The sequence below is a fragment of the Chelonia mydas genome, chromosome 10 (assembly GCF_015237465.2).
Source record: "Chelonia mydas isolate rCheMyd1 chromosome 10, rCheMyd1.pri.v2, whole genome shotgun sequence".
Lineage (NCBI taxonomy): Eukaryota > Metazoa > Chordata > Testudines > Cheloniidae > Chelonia > Chelonia mydas.
In genome coordinates, this window is record NC_051250.2 from 37,540,867 (window position 1) to 37,559,180 (window position 18,314).

The 18,314-nt window shown below is 44.8% G+C and overlaps 1 protein-coding gene across 11 annotated transcripts in view; it reads right to left on the reverse strand.

Annotated features, from left to right (window-relative positions):
* The window catches only part of IFT140 (intraflagellar transport 140), a 248,909-nt gene that overhangs the window by 149,267 nt on the left and 81,328 nt on the right, over positions 1 to 18,314 (reverse strand). For all 11 annotated transcript variants that reach the window (XM_043523716.1, XM_043523717.1, XM_043523714.1 and 8 more), the window contains 3 exons: positions 7,263 to 7,466; positions 6,682 to 6,754; positions 2,126 to 2,217 (listed from right to left, as the gene is read on the reverse strand). In XM_043523716.1, coding sequence (XP_043379651.1) covers positions 2,126 to 2,217; positions 6,682 to 6,754; positions 7,263 to 7,466 — 369 coding nt within the window. The remainder of the gene's footprint in view (positions 1 to 2,125; positions 2,218 to 6,681; positions 6,755 to 7,262; positions 7,467 to 18,314) is intronic.

Sequence of the window (18,314 nt, forward strand, 5' to 3'; positions counted from 1 at the left end):
TTGGGGCAGAGTCGGGGGTCGAGCACCGCCCGGCACTTTGGAAAGTCAGTGTTTGTGATTGAGGGCCCTGTGCAGGCTTCCCCCACAATACAACTGCCCTCAATAGTTCCCTGGCAGTAGGCAACCAGTTCCAAGGTGTAAGAGGAACTGGCAGGGCCATCAGGTCCCTGGCCACCTGAAAGGCTTCCAGCATTGAGGGCGCCCTCAGGTGTGCTGTGCCTCTGCTACTCCTAGGCATATAGGGTGGCTCCTAGTTTGGTCTGGGGCCACACAGGTGACGTGACCTCTACAGCCGCACGCCCTTGTGGTGAAGGCGAATGGCCCAGCACAGGTCACGTCTCGCTCCCCAAGTCTCTCTGGTGTCCTTTGGGCACTGGGGAGCACCTTCTTGGGGCATGCTTCTTGTGCCACTTTCTCTGCACTGGGGATGTAGAGCAGTGCTGAGGGGTGCATGGTGCCGGAGCCGCACTACACACTGAGGCAGACATGCTCAGTGCCGAGTCCAACCAGCTCAGCTCGGAGCCCAATCTAGCACAGCTTCCATCAGCAGAGCTTTCAACCTGGTGTCCCAGGCTTTTTAAGTGTGGGGTCTAAAGCCCTGGCAGATCCTGCACTTCTCTTACATGAGCCTCTCCCAGGCACTTTAAGCAGCTGATGTGGGGATCACTCATGGGCATGAGTTTAGTGCAGGCAGCACATGGCTTGACACCCAGAGATCAGGGCATCCCCCTCCTGGGAACAACGTCCCTTAAGGGGACTAACTCACTAACTAATGACTAAAAGAAACTAACACCTAAAACTAACTATTTACAAGAAAACAGTTCAGTGAACCACAAGTAGAGGCATGCCAAAGCAAGGCATGTTCTAGCAATTGTCATGGGCGGTAAGAAGGAACTGGAAGGGCGCAGGGCTGGCAGTGCCCCTTATACTGGCCCATAAGCGTGGGCATCCAGGGGGTGCTAGAGCTGGCCCTACAGATACCACTGGGAGAAAAATCTCCGGCAACAGTGCATGCGGCTTGTGCACACCTGACATGGAATGGACATGAGAAATTACTTGAAGTAGTCTGAGTTACAAACTCTGCAAGGGAGCACTTAAATCTAAACCAAAAGCCTTTTTCACTGGAATTTAAATATAATTTAATGGAAACATCTCTACTGGGTTTTAGAAATCCTAAAATTATTTCTATAAAACTTAATTTTGGGTAAAAATTGACTAAACAGTATCTCTTTAATTTACTTAAATTAGCTGTATACTTGAATAATAAGTTACTGAGTCCTGGAAACCAAGACCTGTTTTGTACAGGTAATTTATGAAACCAGTTTAAGTCTCTCTTGAATCTTTTATCTCTGCTGATTTTTAAACACCATAGATTTTAGAATGAAAGTTTCCAAAACAGATGTATAAACTGTGCTCACAATATCTAAGTGGGGATACAAACATGTACATGTTTGCACAAAGAATGCAGTTACATACATAGAAATACTGACTGTAGAAGCACACAGCCATTTGAATGCACATTTATCCATTCTAGGCATGCAACTATATTTTACACATGCATTTACCTGCTTGTGCCCACATATTTTGACACATTTTAAAAACTCTGGCCCTCACAAAGTCCCTTTGTCTATTATTGTTGTTTCTTATTATTTAGATTGTAGTAGTGCCCAAATATGCTAGGTGTTTTATAATACAGAAAATGACACAGGTCCTTCAGCCAAAACTTTAAATTGCACATTTTCCTTCCTATGCCAAGGGAGAGGTGCAACGTTTACTGAACCCCAATCTGTATTTTTTCAGCCATAAACACAGCACCGGACCTCTGAGAGGGATGAGAGATGACTGGTTAGTTTCAACCCTATAGGTCACTGCCCTTCTCTGGTGAGTAAGAAAGGGGTTCTTGAATAATCAATGAGGCCAGCACCCTATACCACAAGAACATATGCACCCCTATCTGGGTTTGGTTTGCCTCAGGCACTGATCTGAGGAGAAACTAAACAAGAAAAAACAGTGTGGGTAAACTACATGCAGCAGGGTAAACTCACTAAGTAAGCTTCCCAGGCACTTCAGTAATGTATTATTAACTATCCCATTGTTCCACCAGCCCTGGACCAGCAGTACTCACCTGCCAGGTGCGGACCTGAACCCGATTTGGCTCAACTGTGTAAATGCTTTCTTCATGCATAGCCAGCACTGGAGAATCACAGAGGAAAGAGCCTGGAACATTCACAAGAATACCATCATTAGAATAAACGTTTACATGCTATTAATCAAAGTAAAGCATTCTGCCCAGAAAGCAGTCTCTTTCAGTCTAATTCATGAAGTGACTAGTCCTTAAAGTGGTCTCAAGAAAGCAGTGTGCATTGACAGCAGGTCATTTCCAACTCCAAACAAATCTGTTCTTCAACCATTCTGTAGCAGTTCCCAAAATACTCCCCCTCCCCACCATCATCTGTCCCTTATGCTGGTTTCTCACCAGGAACTACATCCAGAGTATGAAATTATAACTCAAACAGAAGGCACTCCATATGCTCTGTTCATAGGTAAGGGGTGGAAGAGCAGGGGGAGGCAGAGAGATGGAAATTGACCAGCCCCAGTTTTACTATCAGATGAGATGATTCACCCTTCCATGATTTCGCTACAATTGGGAAGTTGTAAATGAGGGTGCAACAGAACTGGAGTTGCTCTAGAACAATCTGTGAATATCACATGCTGACCAGGCTATTGGGATAGTTACTGGAATATGTTGGTTTAGTAATAGGGAGGATTGTAAGGACAAAACAAGCAACAAGGGAAGAAGAATAGCCCACGATAAGCCACTTCTCAGCAAACACCTGAAGGTTCTTTAGAGAAAATCTAGTGTGAACTACTGGCCTTGAAGAGTCCACCCCCTGGCTCCAGCCAACTTACAGAACCACTTTTGACAGCATCATCCATGCCTGGGAATCAGAAGACCAAAAGGACTAGAGCAGTTTAAAAAAATCTCTCAATCGCTCTCTCTCTCCAGCGAGCAGGTAGTGGTTGGGGAACTGTTTGCAGGGGCAGACTGACAAAAAGTTCCCGTGAGGGTATCTGAAGAAGCTAGGTGTGCCTAGCGCACCATCACAGGATGGTAGGACTTTAGGTAAGACAGACGTGTGTAAAAGATTGCATCTGAAGAAGTGGTTTTTTATCCACGAAAGCTTATGCCCAAATAAATCTGTTAGTCTTTAAGGTGCCACAAGAAATGGAAGATTGGACAAATGACCAGGGAGGAGTATAAAAATATTGCTCAGGCATACAGGAATGAAATCAGGAAGGCCAAATCACACTTGGAGTTGCAGCTAGCCAGGGATGTTAAGAGTAACAAGAAGGGTTTCTTCAGGTATGGTAAAAAGAAAAGGAGTACTTGTGGCACCTTAGAGACTAACCAATTTATCTGAGCATAAGTTTTCGTGAGCTAAGAAAAAGGTCAGGGAAAGTGTGGTCTCCTTACTGAATGAGGGAGGCAACCTAGTGATAGAGCATGTGGAAAAAGCTAATGTACTCAATGCTTTCTTTGCCTCTGTCTTCACGAACAAGGTCAGCTCCCAGACTACTGCACTGAGCAGCACAGTATGGGGAAGAGGTGACCAGTCCTCTGTGGAGAAAGAAGTGGTTCAGGATTATTTAAAAAAGCTGGACGAGCACAAGTCCATGGGGCCAGATGCACTGTATCCGAGAGTGCTAAAGGAACTGGCGGATGTGATTTGCAGAGCCATTGGCCATTATCTTTGAAAACTCATAGCGATCCGGGAGAGGTCCTGGACGACTGGAAAAAGGCTAATGGAGTGCCCATCTTTAAAAAAGAGAAGGAGGAGGATCTGGGGAACTACAGGCCAGTCAGCCTCACCTCAGTCCCTGAACAAATCATGGAGCAGATCCTCAAGGTATCAATTTTGAAGCACTTAGAGGAGAGGAAAGTGATCAGGAACAGTCAGCATGGATTCACCAAGGGCAAGTCTTGCCTGAATATCCTAATTGCCTTCTAGGACAAGATAAGTGGCTCTGCGGATGAGGGGAAAGCAGTGGATGTGTTATTCCTTGACTTTAGCAAAGCTTTTGACACTGTCTCCCACAGTATTCTTGCCAGCAAGTTAAAGAAGTATGGGCTGGATGAATGGACTATAAGGTGGATAGAAAGTTGGCTAGATTGTCAGGCTCAAAGGGTAGTGATCAATGGCTCCATGTCTAGTTGGCAGCCAGTATCAAGAGGAGTGCCCAAAGGGTCGGTCCTGGGGCCGGTTTTGTTCAATATCTTCATAAATGATCTGGAGGATGGTGTGGATTTCACCCTCAGCAAGTTTGCAGATGACACTAAACTGGGAGGAGCAGTAGATACGCTGGAGGGTAGGGATAGGATACAGAGGGACCTAGACAAATTAGAGGATTGGGCCAAAAGAAATCTGATGAGGTTCAACAAGGACAAGTGCAGAGTCCTGCACTTAGAAGGGAAGAATCCCATGCGCTGCTACAGACTAGGGACCGAGAGGCTAGGCAGCAGTTCTGCAGAAGAGGACCTAGAGGTTACAGTTGACGAGAAGCTGGATATGAGTTAACAGTGTGCTCTTGTTGCCAAAAAGGCTAATGGCATTTTGGGCTGTGTAAGTACGAGCATTGTCAGCAGATCGAGAGACGTGATCGTTCCCCTCTATGCGGCATTGGTAAGACCTCATCTGGAGTACTGTGTCCAGTTTTGGGCCCCACCCTACAAGAAGGATGTGAAAAAATTGGAAAGAGTCCAGAGGAGGGCAACAAAAATTATTACGGTGCTGGAGTACATGACTTATGAGGAGAGGCTGAGGGAACTGGGATTATTTAGTCTGCAGAAGAGAAGAATGAGGGGGGATTTGATAGCTGCTTTCAACTACCTGAAAGGGGGTTCCAAAGAGGATGGATCTAGACTGTTCTTAGTGGAAGCAGATGACAGAACAAGGAGTAATGGTCTCAAGTTGCAGTGGGGGAGGTTTAGGTTGGATATTAGGAAAAACTTTTTCACTAGCAGGGTGGTGAAGCACTGGAATGGGTTACCTAGGGAGGTGGTGGAATCTCCTTCCTTAGAGATTTTTAAGGTCAGGCTTGGGATGATTTAGTTGGGGATTGGTGCTGCTTTGAGCAGGGGGTTGGACTAGATGACCTTCTGAGGTCCCTTCCAACCCTGATATTCTATGATTGTATGATTCTCACCTAATCACATAAATCTAGGATTTAACGCTTTAAGAAGAGTACCAAATATCAAGAGTTGGCAATACTGCACAAAGCTAATGAAAACTTTGAGGCTCTAATGCCTCCTTGGCTTAGAAATGTCCTGTGCCACTGGACTCTTTGTTATGCATGTAAACTGTCATTTAAAAATCCTTTTATTTTAAATGCTTTGTTCCTACTATTAAAATAAACAATACTTGGGCTTTTAAGAAGGCTGTTTGGTCACACACTCCCAAAGGGAGAAATCACAGCTACCAAACCCAGTTGGACCTCTACTATTAGAAGGTGTTCAGATACTGTGGTGGTGACCACAGTATAGGAACCTAAATAAAATAGGGTAAGCACAATTCATACACAGGGTACTATAGCCAGGGCCCAGTCTTAAGAGAAGGAGAATTGTGGAATTCCACCTCAGGAGAGGTAAATGCATGAGGCCTGCCTGACAGCTGATCCACTCAGATCTTCAAGGGGTCAGAGGTGCAGCTAGCCCTGTAAACCATGACAAGGGACTTCTACGTTTGAACATTATTTTGCAATGAAACCATTCTGTGGGTTTTTGTGTATTTATTTTTTTAAATCTAATCAACGCATTCTTATTAATCTAATGCAGTTTCTTAGCACTAAACTAACTAGGAGCAGTGCCCAAGAGAAGAGTGAAATGAAGTGATCAGAAGTGATGTGAACATGTTTTGTGGTGGGTAACAAGCATTATCTGTTAACACTGGCACATAAGTCTGTTTTCAGTTTCCCAGCACCCACAGGCCTTAAAAGTAGATATTGCTTTATAATATCATTAAAAATAAAGCCTTACATTTGTATCACACTTGCAAATGCAATAAGGTAGGACTTTTATATATGATTTATTAAGAACTATGTCTCTGGAATGTGCTTCATCGGGTTTGAGTTTTGTGTAGGTTATTTTAAACTGATTTAGCTTGGGGTTTTTTGTTTTGTTTTTAACCTGTGACTAAGGCATCTCAGAGATATAATCAAGCTATTCTAGCTCTCTTGTAGTTTCCATGCTACCAAGACCCCTAAGGAGTGGAAGTGTACATCATTTCTACTACAGCTCAGTTCCTCCCTTAGTACTACTCATGATACATATATAAGAATGTAGAGAGGTTCAGGTATCAAACTGCACACTATATCCAGGGGTTTCAGCTAGTGATTAGAGCAAAGGTCTGGGAGCCAGGATTTGAGTTCTGGTCTTGTCATTGACTCAGATGATCAAGGATCTGTCCACCTCTTTATGCCTTATTTTCCTATTCTGTAAAATTGGAATACCAACCATTTTACAGCAGTGTTGTGAGGGCTAATTAGGTGCTTGTAAAGTTCTGATATGCGAAGTATGATTATTAAAGCCTAGGAGTTATCATGAGTTCAGTGAATGTATAATTTTTGGGGGATTCACCACCCTCATACATGTTCTCCTGTGGGCTACCTCTTGTGAAGTCCTACCTGCATTTCGTAAAGTGGCTCCTGAGCATTCAAAGACAGTGACTTGCTTCCCATTCCAGAACACTACAGCATCCTGAAATAGCCATAGAGAAGTTACAGAGCAGTTTCATTTCTGCTGAAAACATGCATGAAATACCTCAACGATTTGTAACTCAGTTTAGTGCCAATCTAGTAATTCTGCTAAAGTCCCATGTAGAGTCTATGCTATATTCATTTCTGTGCATGAACAAACAACAATGGAATAAACTTTCCATCACAGCCAACATCTTATACCTTCCTCTATATATTTGCTGTGTTGTCCAATGCCCAAAGGTCAGTAACCAGGGAGCTATTAATGAATAATTGTGCTGCCTGGAAATCAGCTCCATTGGAATATGCCTGTTGTAGTAGTGATGCTATTTTCCATCAACACACATATACTGCATAAGCAACTAAAATATAAGGAAGGAAGAATCAAAGAAGAGTTAGATAAATTATGATGGAAACCTTGGATTCCATCTCTGAAATAATTAAACCACATTAAGTAAGTGAGTCTTCGGCAAGAAAAGAAACTGCCCACAACAACTGAGATGGTGAGTTACCTTAGTGGCAAATACTCCATTAATATGCATATCAATGCGGAGGCTGTGCGTGGCTCCTGTATCGAAGAAGGTCACATTAAGCAGATTTGGGGACACTTGCACTACTGCCACCTGCTGGTGGAAATGAGATGACATAGCCTGCTCGCTGAGGATCACCACAGAGCTCATGTTGTTCACTGCCAGTAGGTTTTTCCTGGAGCCCCACTACACACAGAGAGGGTGAGAAAAATCCAACATACTTTCATCAGAGATTTTTGAAACACTAATTCAGAGGGGCCTCAGTTACAGCTAGTGTCTCGGGGTGGGGGGCACATATAACATACATATGAATATAATCTCAAAATGAAATCCTAGTTTCTGAACTCAGGCATAGTCAAGAGGTTGCGTACCCACATGTACTTCTTCAGGGTATGCTATAACTATATTTTCACCTATACTCCTTCAGTACATGGAGGGGGGAATGGATCAGCGTTCATGTTGCACTCCCCGTCAGTACCCAGCCCCAGCTGGAGAAGCTAAGGATCCAACCAGAGGACCAAATTCTGGTCATGTGCCACCTGAGGCATGTTGCACATACACTAAGAAGAAGGGTACATGGAAGAGCCTGTTTTAAACTATTACCTCTTTTCATCCCACCGCTTGCCACTATTACACCATCTTGCATTCAGTACTGTTAGAGAAAGAGAAAGTACTCAACAAGATAGCTAATACTTTTTCCTATAAAATCATAGATTATCAGGGTTGGAAGGGACCTTAGGAGATCATCTAGTCCAACCCCCCTGCTCAAAGCAAGACCAACTGCCAATTTTTGCCCCAGATCCCTAATTGGCCCCCTTAAGGATTGAACTCACAACCCTGGGTTTAGCAGGCCAATGCTCAAACCACTGAGCTATTCCTCTCCCCCCTACCCCTCAGCAAGATGTGCATGTGAGGTTCTTTCCCATGACAAATTGTTTCTTCTTTGACTACCCAAAGTCCTATTAGCAGTTTTCTTAAGATTTCGCCTAGAGCTGGTTCAAATATTTTAGATGAAAAATGCAGTTTCAACCAAAAAACATTTTCCCCAAGACTTAGATGGTAGGTGGCAGCAGTGGAGAATGAGGTAGCAGTAGCCCCCCACTACACTTTAGTCCAGTGGTCAGGGCACTCACCTGAGATGTGGAAGACCTGAGTCCAATTTCCCCTCTAGTGATGTGGAGAACGGATCTGAAAATTGCAGGAGAGGACTATGGGATATTCTGGGGAAGGTCTTTCTCAATCTCTCCCGCTGAAGCTTTTCCACTTTATATAAACAGTCACTGGAGCAGGAACATGAACACATCCTACCTGAGTGCCCCAACCACCAGGCTATAGAGTCGCCCTCTCACTCACTCAGTCTTGTCCAATGACTATTCACTGTCATTATGAATTGCCACTATGAATATCTAGTTCTAATTTCACCCTCTTTTGCCAGCCATCTCAATCAATAGTGCAGTTCAAACTTCCCAGGCCATACAGTACCCATCATGTGCACAAATTAAGAGGTCTGAGTATTTTTCACTATTGAGTCCCACCCTACTCAGGCTAAATAATATTATTATTATTATTATTAAATATTGATTATTCCCCCCCCAAAAAAATTTAAGACCAGTCACACACAAAAGTCTTTCATAAGCAATAATTGGGGAGAGTTCTATTGAATTTAATAGGGATTAGACTAATCGGTTTCTACAAATCATCAACAGAATTTTATCAAAATTACTCCAAAAGCCTACATAATAAATAGGAAGGCTCTCCTTCTCTGTTTTAAGCCATCATGTAGTGGGGATATAATTCTCTGCTGAGTTCTACAGACGGTCTCCAAAAAAAGAAAACCCAAAACAAAACAACCCTATACGAAGAGTACATGACTGGCTTTGACCAAAACACAGCATAATGTTTTAAGCCTATTGCTAAACTGATTCCCGGAGGGGAGAACACTGTCTTGGAGTCTTCTTTTGAGGCCTCTTTGACCAACTTCATTTTGGATAGACAGAGAATTTTCAAGGAAGCACTCAAGACCAAGATCGGACTGCTCAGGACAATACCCTTCAGCAGATCTCACAGACAGTAAAGCCAGGAGTCTTCCCAAGGTAGAAGAGTCATTTGTTCGCACTTGCCCATCACTGACACCTTCCAAGTACTTCAGGCAATTCTTTAAGCCACTCAAATACAACACATGTCAGAAGAGCTTTGATGGCAAAATGGAGGTGTGTCGTCTCAAGTGCCCAGTTCTGAGATCTTACCGCTTCCCTATGGCCTTCATTTGTACTTTATTAACAGATACAGTCAACTAGTTTGGTTATGGCTTACTTGGACCAGTTATTTAAATACCATTTAAGTTTTTGCAGGGTATAGTATTCCAGATAAGTCTAATGGGTTTGCTGTACATTAACGAACTATTATTTACATTATGGTAGCCCCCAAAGGCCCCAGCCCCATTGTGCTACGCACGTTATAAATCTGTAACAAAGAGATGGTCCCTGCCCTCAAGAGCTAACAATAATAAATAAAGCCACTTGTGCAATGTTAGTACACAGAGCTTCCTGCAGCAGTAAATTGCTGCAACTCTACTTTATCCTGCCAAACTTTGCAGCAGAAAATGATAAATTGTATATCATCTGGGACCATTAAACTGCCTCTAAATTGTCGTTACAGTAATATAAATAATAATATGATGATCGGGAAAGAAAACAAAGCTGTGGTGGCCATGTTAGGGGACTCCAAAATCCGGGTGAATAGGACTTTTGTATGATATGCAAGACCTGACTCTGGGATGACTTGTGTAGTTATTCATTTCAGTTAACAGATGGTAGCCTGTATCTATACATAGTTACGATAGTAACTGGCTTGATGCCATATGCCCCTTTTTGTCCCTTGTTTCTAACTTTAAAGCCTGAAGTTTCTTATGTTTAGTCCCATCACAGGAGACTTTTTTCCTGAATGTTTGGGGTGGCTGGACAAGGCATTGTCAAATTTGCATCAGTTTTTCATTACAAAAGATTTTTCTTACTTTCTTTGAAAAGTCATTTCTCAAAAACAGCTCAGCCCACGGGTTCCAAATTTGGTTTATTCTATTGATCTCAATAAGATCTGATATCTAACTATTCTTGGAAAGTTTGGTGAACTCACTGTGGGGTTATTAAGTATATTTCTTTGAAATGTATGACAATTCCATGAATGCTCCACAGATATTACAGAGCTCCCAGGTTCCTTGTATGGCATCCATGATGGGCTTAGAAACTCTGTCAGAGTAGACATACCAAATGGGTTAGGATAAATTGCAGAATTTATAAGTGCTGCAGAAGCAGAAGGCACTCTTGGGCTCCAAAACTCTCTGTCCTGCAGAACTTGTAAGCGCTAAAAGTTTCTGAGACATGGTGAGACTCCATGGATCCTGCATTTTACTGGGATTTTTGAGCTACTGGTAGAACATTTTAATTTTCAGATTTTCAAGTGTTTGTTTTTAACCATAACACTGAATTCAAAACATTTGGGGTGTTTCTATGACTACACCATTCTAATAACATTGACTTAAATATCTGTATATGGTGGTAATTGTACTATAACCTAATCTGTGATCTGGAAAATAAGGCTAAATTATAGCTTTATTATTTTTCATTTTTATTTCTGAAGGTACTTCATTAACAGCACTGATTGACAGCTACCATACTATTATACTCCAGCATAAATGAACGAGAGCAGTGGTTCTCAAACTGGGGTCCAGAGTCCAGTTCTCAAACTGGAGTCCACGAGGGTACTCCAGGGGGTCTACAAGTTATGTCCGGGGCTGCTGGCCCTGCTAATCAACTCCTCCCTCTCCCTCCCAGTGCCTCCTGAACATCACAGAACAGCTGTTCAGCAGCGTGTAGGAGGAACTGGGAGGGAAAGGAAGGAGTGGGGATGGGGCGCGCTCAGGGGAGGGGGCGGAAAGAGGAGGGGCAGGGGTGGAGCAGGGGGTGAGAAGAGGTGGGGGTGGGGTCTTGGGGAAAGGGGTGGAGTGGGGGCGGGCCTGGGGCTGACTGGGGGTTGAGCACTACTGGAGAAAATTAGAAGCTGGCTTAGGGGTCCATAAAATTTTTTAAATCAAAATGCGGGGCCTCAGGTTGCTAAAGTTTGAGAACCTCTGGACTACAGAGTGAGTATTTCCCATCTACCTCTCTCCCATCTACCTCTCTACACAAACCATTGGACTAGATTGTAACAAACTGAAAGATTAATCTGACCAGGAGCCAAACTCAGCTGATATTGACTTTTGGCCTCAATATATTGTTATGGCTTTCTGCCTCATCTGCGGTTTTTCATGGAAAAGTGGGTAAAAACCTTTTAGAGGAATTATCTGAGGATTCCAAGAGGAGAGGGTTACTCCCATGTACAGTAACTGAGGTTCTTCAAGATGCACAGTGCTATGTAACCGCCTGTGGGTGCTCCACTTTGCGCCCTGTGCTTGTAATCAGAGATTTGTAGTAGCAGTGCCTAGTTGGGTCACGCACATGCTGTCCCCATTATGCGCCACCCTAGGTGGTTAAATAGGACTGTGCAACCAGCCGTCCCTCGGTTCCTTCTCTACCGCAGAGAATCTAGCGTGAAACTCCAAAGTAGAGGGGAGGAGGGAATGTAGTGGAGCTCCCACAGGGACAACTATCTTGAAGAATCTCAGTTGCTGCACAAGGTGAGTAAGCATCTCTTCTTCTTTGAGGAGCATCCCTGTGGATGCTCCACTTTAGGTGACTGTGGAGCAGTGCCCCTCAGTGGAAGGCACAGGCTTCAGAGTTGCATTAGTGATGATTGATAAAACTGAGAGTCCAAACAGAGCATCTGATGATGACTGTTGCTCTATAGCATAGTGCTTCGTGAATGTGGGCAGATGCCCAAGTTGCTGCTCTGCAAATGTCAATAATGGGGACATTGATGAGAAAGGCTATGGATGCTGGAAGTGTGTGCGCGTAGGCGCCAACTTCCCCTCTGCCCCATGGGTGCTCGACCCCACCCCCACACCACCCTCACCCTGCCCCAATTCCCCCCCTTCCCCCAAATCCCCGTCCTGCCTCTTTACCGGCTCCTCCCCCGAGCACGCCACATCCTCACTCCTCCCCCTCCCTCCAGAAAAGTCCTAAGCGCTGCCAAATGGCTGTTAGGCGGTGGGCGGGAAGTGCTGGGAGGGGGAGGAGCAGGGACGCCGCGCTCAGGGTAGGAGGAGGGGGTGGGAGCGGGAGGAGTTTTGCTGCCAGTGGGTACGGAGCACCTGCTAATTTTTCCCCATGGGTGCTCCAGCCCGAGAGCACCCATAGAGTTGGTGCCTGTGTTTGTGCGGGTTCCCTTTGGGACTTGTAATTGATGCTTTTGATAACAAAGGTGCATCCTGATATCCACTTAGATAGTCTGCTTTGCAATAGTTTTCCCTTTTGATCCTTCTGTTATAGAGACAAATAGTCTTGGTGAGTTTCTAAATGTTTTTGTTCTTTCCATGTAGAAAGCTAATGCTCTTTGAATGTCCAGTGTCTGGAGTGATGCCTATCTCTTTTGTATGCATACAGTTTTGGAAAAAACATAGGGAAGTAAAATGGGTTGGTTCATACGAAAGGGGGAGGCAACCTTGGCTAGGAATTTAGGGTGTGGTTTTAAGGTAACTTTATATTTAAAGAAAGTGGTGTATGGGGGGGTGCCATTAGGGCACCATGTTCTCCCACCCATCTGGCAAACATAATGACGATGAGGAAAGCCACCTTCATTGGTGGAGTGATGAGCAGGTGGCCAGCAGCTCAAAGGGTTTTCCCCCACGTCAGCGTAATACCAGGTTGAGTTCCCATGTAGGAGGTGGGTTCCTTATTTCGGGGTAAGCGTTCTCACTTCCTTGGAAATGTTTAGTTGTTGGGTGGGCGAATATGGTGACCCAATCCATCTTATTGTGGAAAGCTGTGATAGCTGCCAAACGTACCCTGATGCAGCTTGTGGAGAGACCCAGTTTTTTTAGTTCTAATATGTAATCCAGTACCCTTGGTAAAGGGGAGGATGTTGGTATGATTTGTTTGTCCTGGCACCATATGTTGAACCATTTCCACTTATGAATACATGTTTTTCTTATATTTGGTCTACGGCTATGCAGTAATATGTCTTTTACTTCCTCCAAACAGGTCATTTCATTTAATTTCCTCTCAGCCATGGAGTAGCCAGGCCTTGAGGTGTAGTATTGTGAGGTTCAGATGGTGGATGTCTCCTGCATCTTGGGAGAGAAGATGAGGTATTAGAGGAAGATTTTTGAGGTGGGCACAAGGTGCTATTAGGATGACTTTGGATTTGTCCCTCTTGATCTTGTTTCTGACCCAGGTTAAGAGTAGGGTCGGGGGAAATGCATACATTAACAAGGTATCCCAGTTGATGAGGAGAGTATCACCTAGGGAATGGGGTCCCAGTCCAGCTCTGGCGCAATATTGTGGGCACTTGGTGTTCTGTGGTATTGCAAAGAGGTCTATGGCAGGGAAGCCCCATAGCTTGAACATCATACGTAGAACTCCAGGGTATATTTCCCATTCAGGATTCTGTGAGAACTCTCCACTTAGCACATCTGCTGTTGTGTTTTGACATCCTGGAAGATAAGATGCTGATATGTCAATGTTGTGGCTGATGCACCAATTCCAGAGCACTCTTGCCTCTGTGCATAGGGAGTGGGATCACGCCACCCCACCTCCCATTGGCGGTTTATGTAAAACATGCATGCTACATTGTCCGTGAGGGTCCTGATGGCTTTGTTTTTGTTTAGAGGTAGAAAGTGGTTGCATGCGCTGCGGAGTGCCCTTAGCTCCAGCAAGTTTATGTGCCTGTTGGACTTCAGCCTTGGGACTGTGTTGAGTAGATGCACTCCCCAACCTATTAGGGAGGCATCCGCGGTGATTGTCATTGTTGGAAATGAGACTCCTGTACAGACGTTCTTCGATTGTGTCCACCATTTTAGGGAATCCTTTAACTTATTTGGCATTATAAAGACATCTGCTTAAGCAGTGCCTGTGTGGTATGTACACGGTTCGAAGCCAGGCCTGCAGGCATCGCATGTGTAGTCTGGCATGTTTGAAGACAAACGTTGTTGCTGACATATGTCCCAGAAGTTGTAGGCATATTCTGGCAGATGTTTGTGGGTTGTCAGTCACTGTCGAAACGAAGCTGACAAGTGTGATGAAGCGTTTATGAGGTAGAGTTGCTGTTGAACAGTTTGGACAAACTCCGATGAATTCCAGTTTCTGGACAGGTATCAGTGTTGACTTTTGCATGTTTATTTGTAACTGTAAGTTTGTGAAAAGGGTTATTGTACTCTGAGTGGCGTTCATTGCTTCATGTTGTGTTGGTGCCTTTATGAGGCAGTCGTCCAGATATGAAACATCATGACTCTGTGTCTGCGGAGGTGTGTCGCCATCACTGCTAAGACTTTGGAGAAAACCCTTGGGGCGGTCAACAAGCTGAAGGGTAATACTTTGTATTGGAAGTGTTGTTTTCCCAGGGTGAATCTTAGGAATCTTCTGTGCGATGGATGGATGGTAATATGGAAATATGTGTCCTGGGCTGAGAGCCAGTCGCCCTTTTCTAACGCTGGAATTATAGTTGTTAGTGTCACCATTTTGAAATGCTGGGTTTTTGTTGAGTTTTCTTAGAATGGGTCTCCACCTGCCTGTCTTTTTCTGGGTTAGAAAATAGTGAGTAAAATCCTTTCCCTCTGTGCTCTGTTTGTACTGATTTCCTGCACCTAGGTGTATAAGGTGGTTTACTTCCTGTTGCAGCAGGTACTTGTGAGAGTGGTCCCTGAATAGGAACAGGAAGGGAGAGTGGGGTGGCGATAAAGGGGATGGAATAACCAGTTTCGGCAATGTTAAATTGTTCTTTTTCTCTCTTCCAGTAAGCGGTCAATAAATTCCAACATTTTTTGAAAAAATTACATGTGTATATTTTGACAGTAGGGCTTTGTAAAATTGCTATATGAAACTGCCGTTTTGCAGATGAATACACCTTCCGATGACTGAAGAGATCTAACTGTGACGGGTTAAGTCACAGAGATCCCCTTGGGACTGTCACCTGATGTGCTAAAATTACCTCTGAGCCCGTTTTCCCTGCCAGATTGGGACTGCAGAACCCTGCCTTGTTGAGCTAGACACGCTAATCTGCTGCAACACTGACACAGGGTCTGGTCCACGCCCCCAAAGCTGAAGATTTAACTGAAAACAGCTCAGCAGGTTACCTCCCTCCAGCACTCAGACACCCAGTTCCCAATGGGATCCAAACCCCAAATAAATCTGTTTTACTCTCTATAAAGCTTATACAGGGTAAATTCATAAATTGTCCGCCCTCTATAACACTGATAGAGAGTTATGCACAGCTGTTTGCTTCCCCAGGTATTAATAACTTACTCTGGGTTTATTAATAAACAAAAGTGATTTTATTAAGTATAAAAAGTATGATTTAAGTGGTTTCAAGTAATAACAGAACAAAGTAAGTCACCAAGCAAAATAAAGCAAAAACATGCAAGTCTAAGCCTAATACATTAAGAAACTGATTACAGGTAATTTCTCACCCTCAGAGATGTTCCAATAAGATTTTTTCACAAACTAGACTCCTTCCTGGTCTGGGCCCAATCCTTTCCCCTGGTACAGTCTTTGTTAGTTCCAGCAGACATCTCAGGTGATAAGCAGGGGCTCTCTCATGACTGGCGGCTCCTTTCGTCCTGCTCCACCCCCTTTTATAGCTTTGGCACAAGACAGGAATCTTTTGTCTGTGCTTGTTCCCAGCCCCGCCTCATCAATGGAATAGTACAAGGATTAAGATGGATTCCAGTATCATGTGACATGATCACATGTCACTGTAAGACCTCTAGTCTCCATTCTTCCTGGGTTGGCCCACATATACACAGGAAGGCGTGCAGGTAAATAAACCATTTACAACCAATTGTCCTAGTCAATGGGAGCCATCAACATTCTAAACCACCATTAATGGCCCACACTTTGCATAATTACAATAGGACCTCAGATTTATACTTCATATTTCTAGCTTCAGATACAAGAATGATACATGCATACAAATAGGAGGAATATATTCAGAAGCATATTTCCGTAAAACATATGGAGTGCAACATCCCACTAACCTCTTCCATTCTCTGTCATACAGGGTTGTTCTAGTATGGTGTTGCTTTCCCCTCTCATTTAACTGCCTCCACCATTAGTGAGTTTGGCGTGGAGTGTGTGAACAAGAACTCCACTCCTTTAGATGGCACATAGTATTTCTTGTCTGATCTTTTGTATGAGGGAGGTGCTGTTGCTTGTGTCTGCCAGATGGTTTTGGCAGGCTCCATAATAGCACCATTAATCAGACATCTTCCTAGGCAAAGATAGTGTTACTGAAGTATGTATTGTAGTTTATGCTGAGATTCAGGTACCTCTTCTAGGGGTATGTCCAAGGACTCTGCCACCCTTCTGAAGAGTTCCTGGAATTGTCTGAAGTCATCTCCTGCAGGGAGGTGGCGGCATTATAGTTTCATCCAGTGATGAAGATGACAGGTTCACTGGTGGTAAGGCTTCCTGGTCTGAGATTTCTTCAGTTTCCTCATTCACCTCCTCCTGTGTTTCTGAGGGTCCTGATATAGGTGATGATGGAAATTGTGGTACTCTAGATCTTAGTGGGCTTGGGGGCTTGAGATGTTGTGCCCTGCATACTGCCAAGGGGTTCCAGTAGGGCCAATTTGGTGGGAATGGCATGCGAAGCAGCGCCAATGGGTGCCCACACCAGCTATGTGCCTCTAAAGGTGAGTGGTATTCTGTTTGGTGGGATGGTTCTGGTTTGGGTGAAGAGTGATGAGGTGCATATATTTCCCCTTCGTCCCTATCATCATCACTGGAAAGAGTGGGAGCCGATCTAGGTGGTGTGGTCAGGGGGCTCAGTACCTACTGATTTGGAGTGCCATCAGTACCGAGGAGCAGGAACTCCAGCATTGAAGAGACCAGTAGCTCTGTATGTCTTAGGAAATGGTACAGTACCGTGAATGCTGGTACCGATGTCGGTGCTGCAGTGGTACGGGAGTGTGAGTAGTAGCAGCCAGTGCCAAGGATCTTGTGTTGTGCTGTGTAAGTACCACAGGTGGCGTCATTGCACTGCCCAGTGCAGAGTGTCTTTTTGGCTCTGTGGGTACTGAGGTGGAGGGTTTTACTTTGCCCTGTGAGCCTCGGTCCAAGCTTGCCCACTTAGGGTCTTTCGCTCTCTGGGAACTCGTGATACCGGAAGGTCCCGGTGTCTTGGACGCCAACGTGCCTGCTGCCATTGGCACCAAGGTAGTCTTGGGGGTTAGGGTCTTGCTTTTTCTTAACCAATTCCTGTTGCAGTGAAATCAGTCTGCTTTTTTGTAGCCTTCTTGGATAAAGTCTCTTTTGTAGGGGCTGTTGAGGCAGGACCTCTGTCAGAGGCTGCTAATGGCAACTGTTGGCGAGTCCTCGACTCAGGGTCCAAAGCAGGTCTCAGAGAGATTTCTCCATCATAAGGAGCTTAAGTTGAAGGTCCCTCACTTTTCTTGTTCTGGTCCTTAGATTACGGCAGTGTGGACATGTAATGGTTCTAACTTGGGGACTTGTTGGGGAATGTGGCCTAGTAGTCATGGCTGCAGCTCGTGACTCCCAAGGGGGTTGTCAGGAGGGGAGCCCGGGCCCTCTCACTCCACCAGACTCCAAACCAGGGCCCTTTGGGCTACCAGTAGTCTGGCAACCAAGGCTGCTTAATGCTGTCCTCCCTGGGCCTCTTCGTTTTGTCCCCCCCAGGGTCAGCTTAGTCCAAGGCTTTCCCCTGGTGAGGAAATCCAAACCACAATAAATAAGAGGGGGACACCAATGTTCAAGGTCCACAGGATACTTCCCTCTCTGGTTGTCTCTGGGGTGGGTTCTCCCTTCCCTCAAGGAGGGACCTTTAGGCAGCTGTGTCAGAGTCTTAGGCTTCCCTCTGCTCTGCACTGCTGGAGCTGTGGGCTGCAGGTCTGCTCACCTCCAGCTCTACCCCCAAATGTGCTAATTG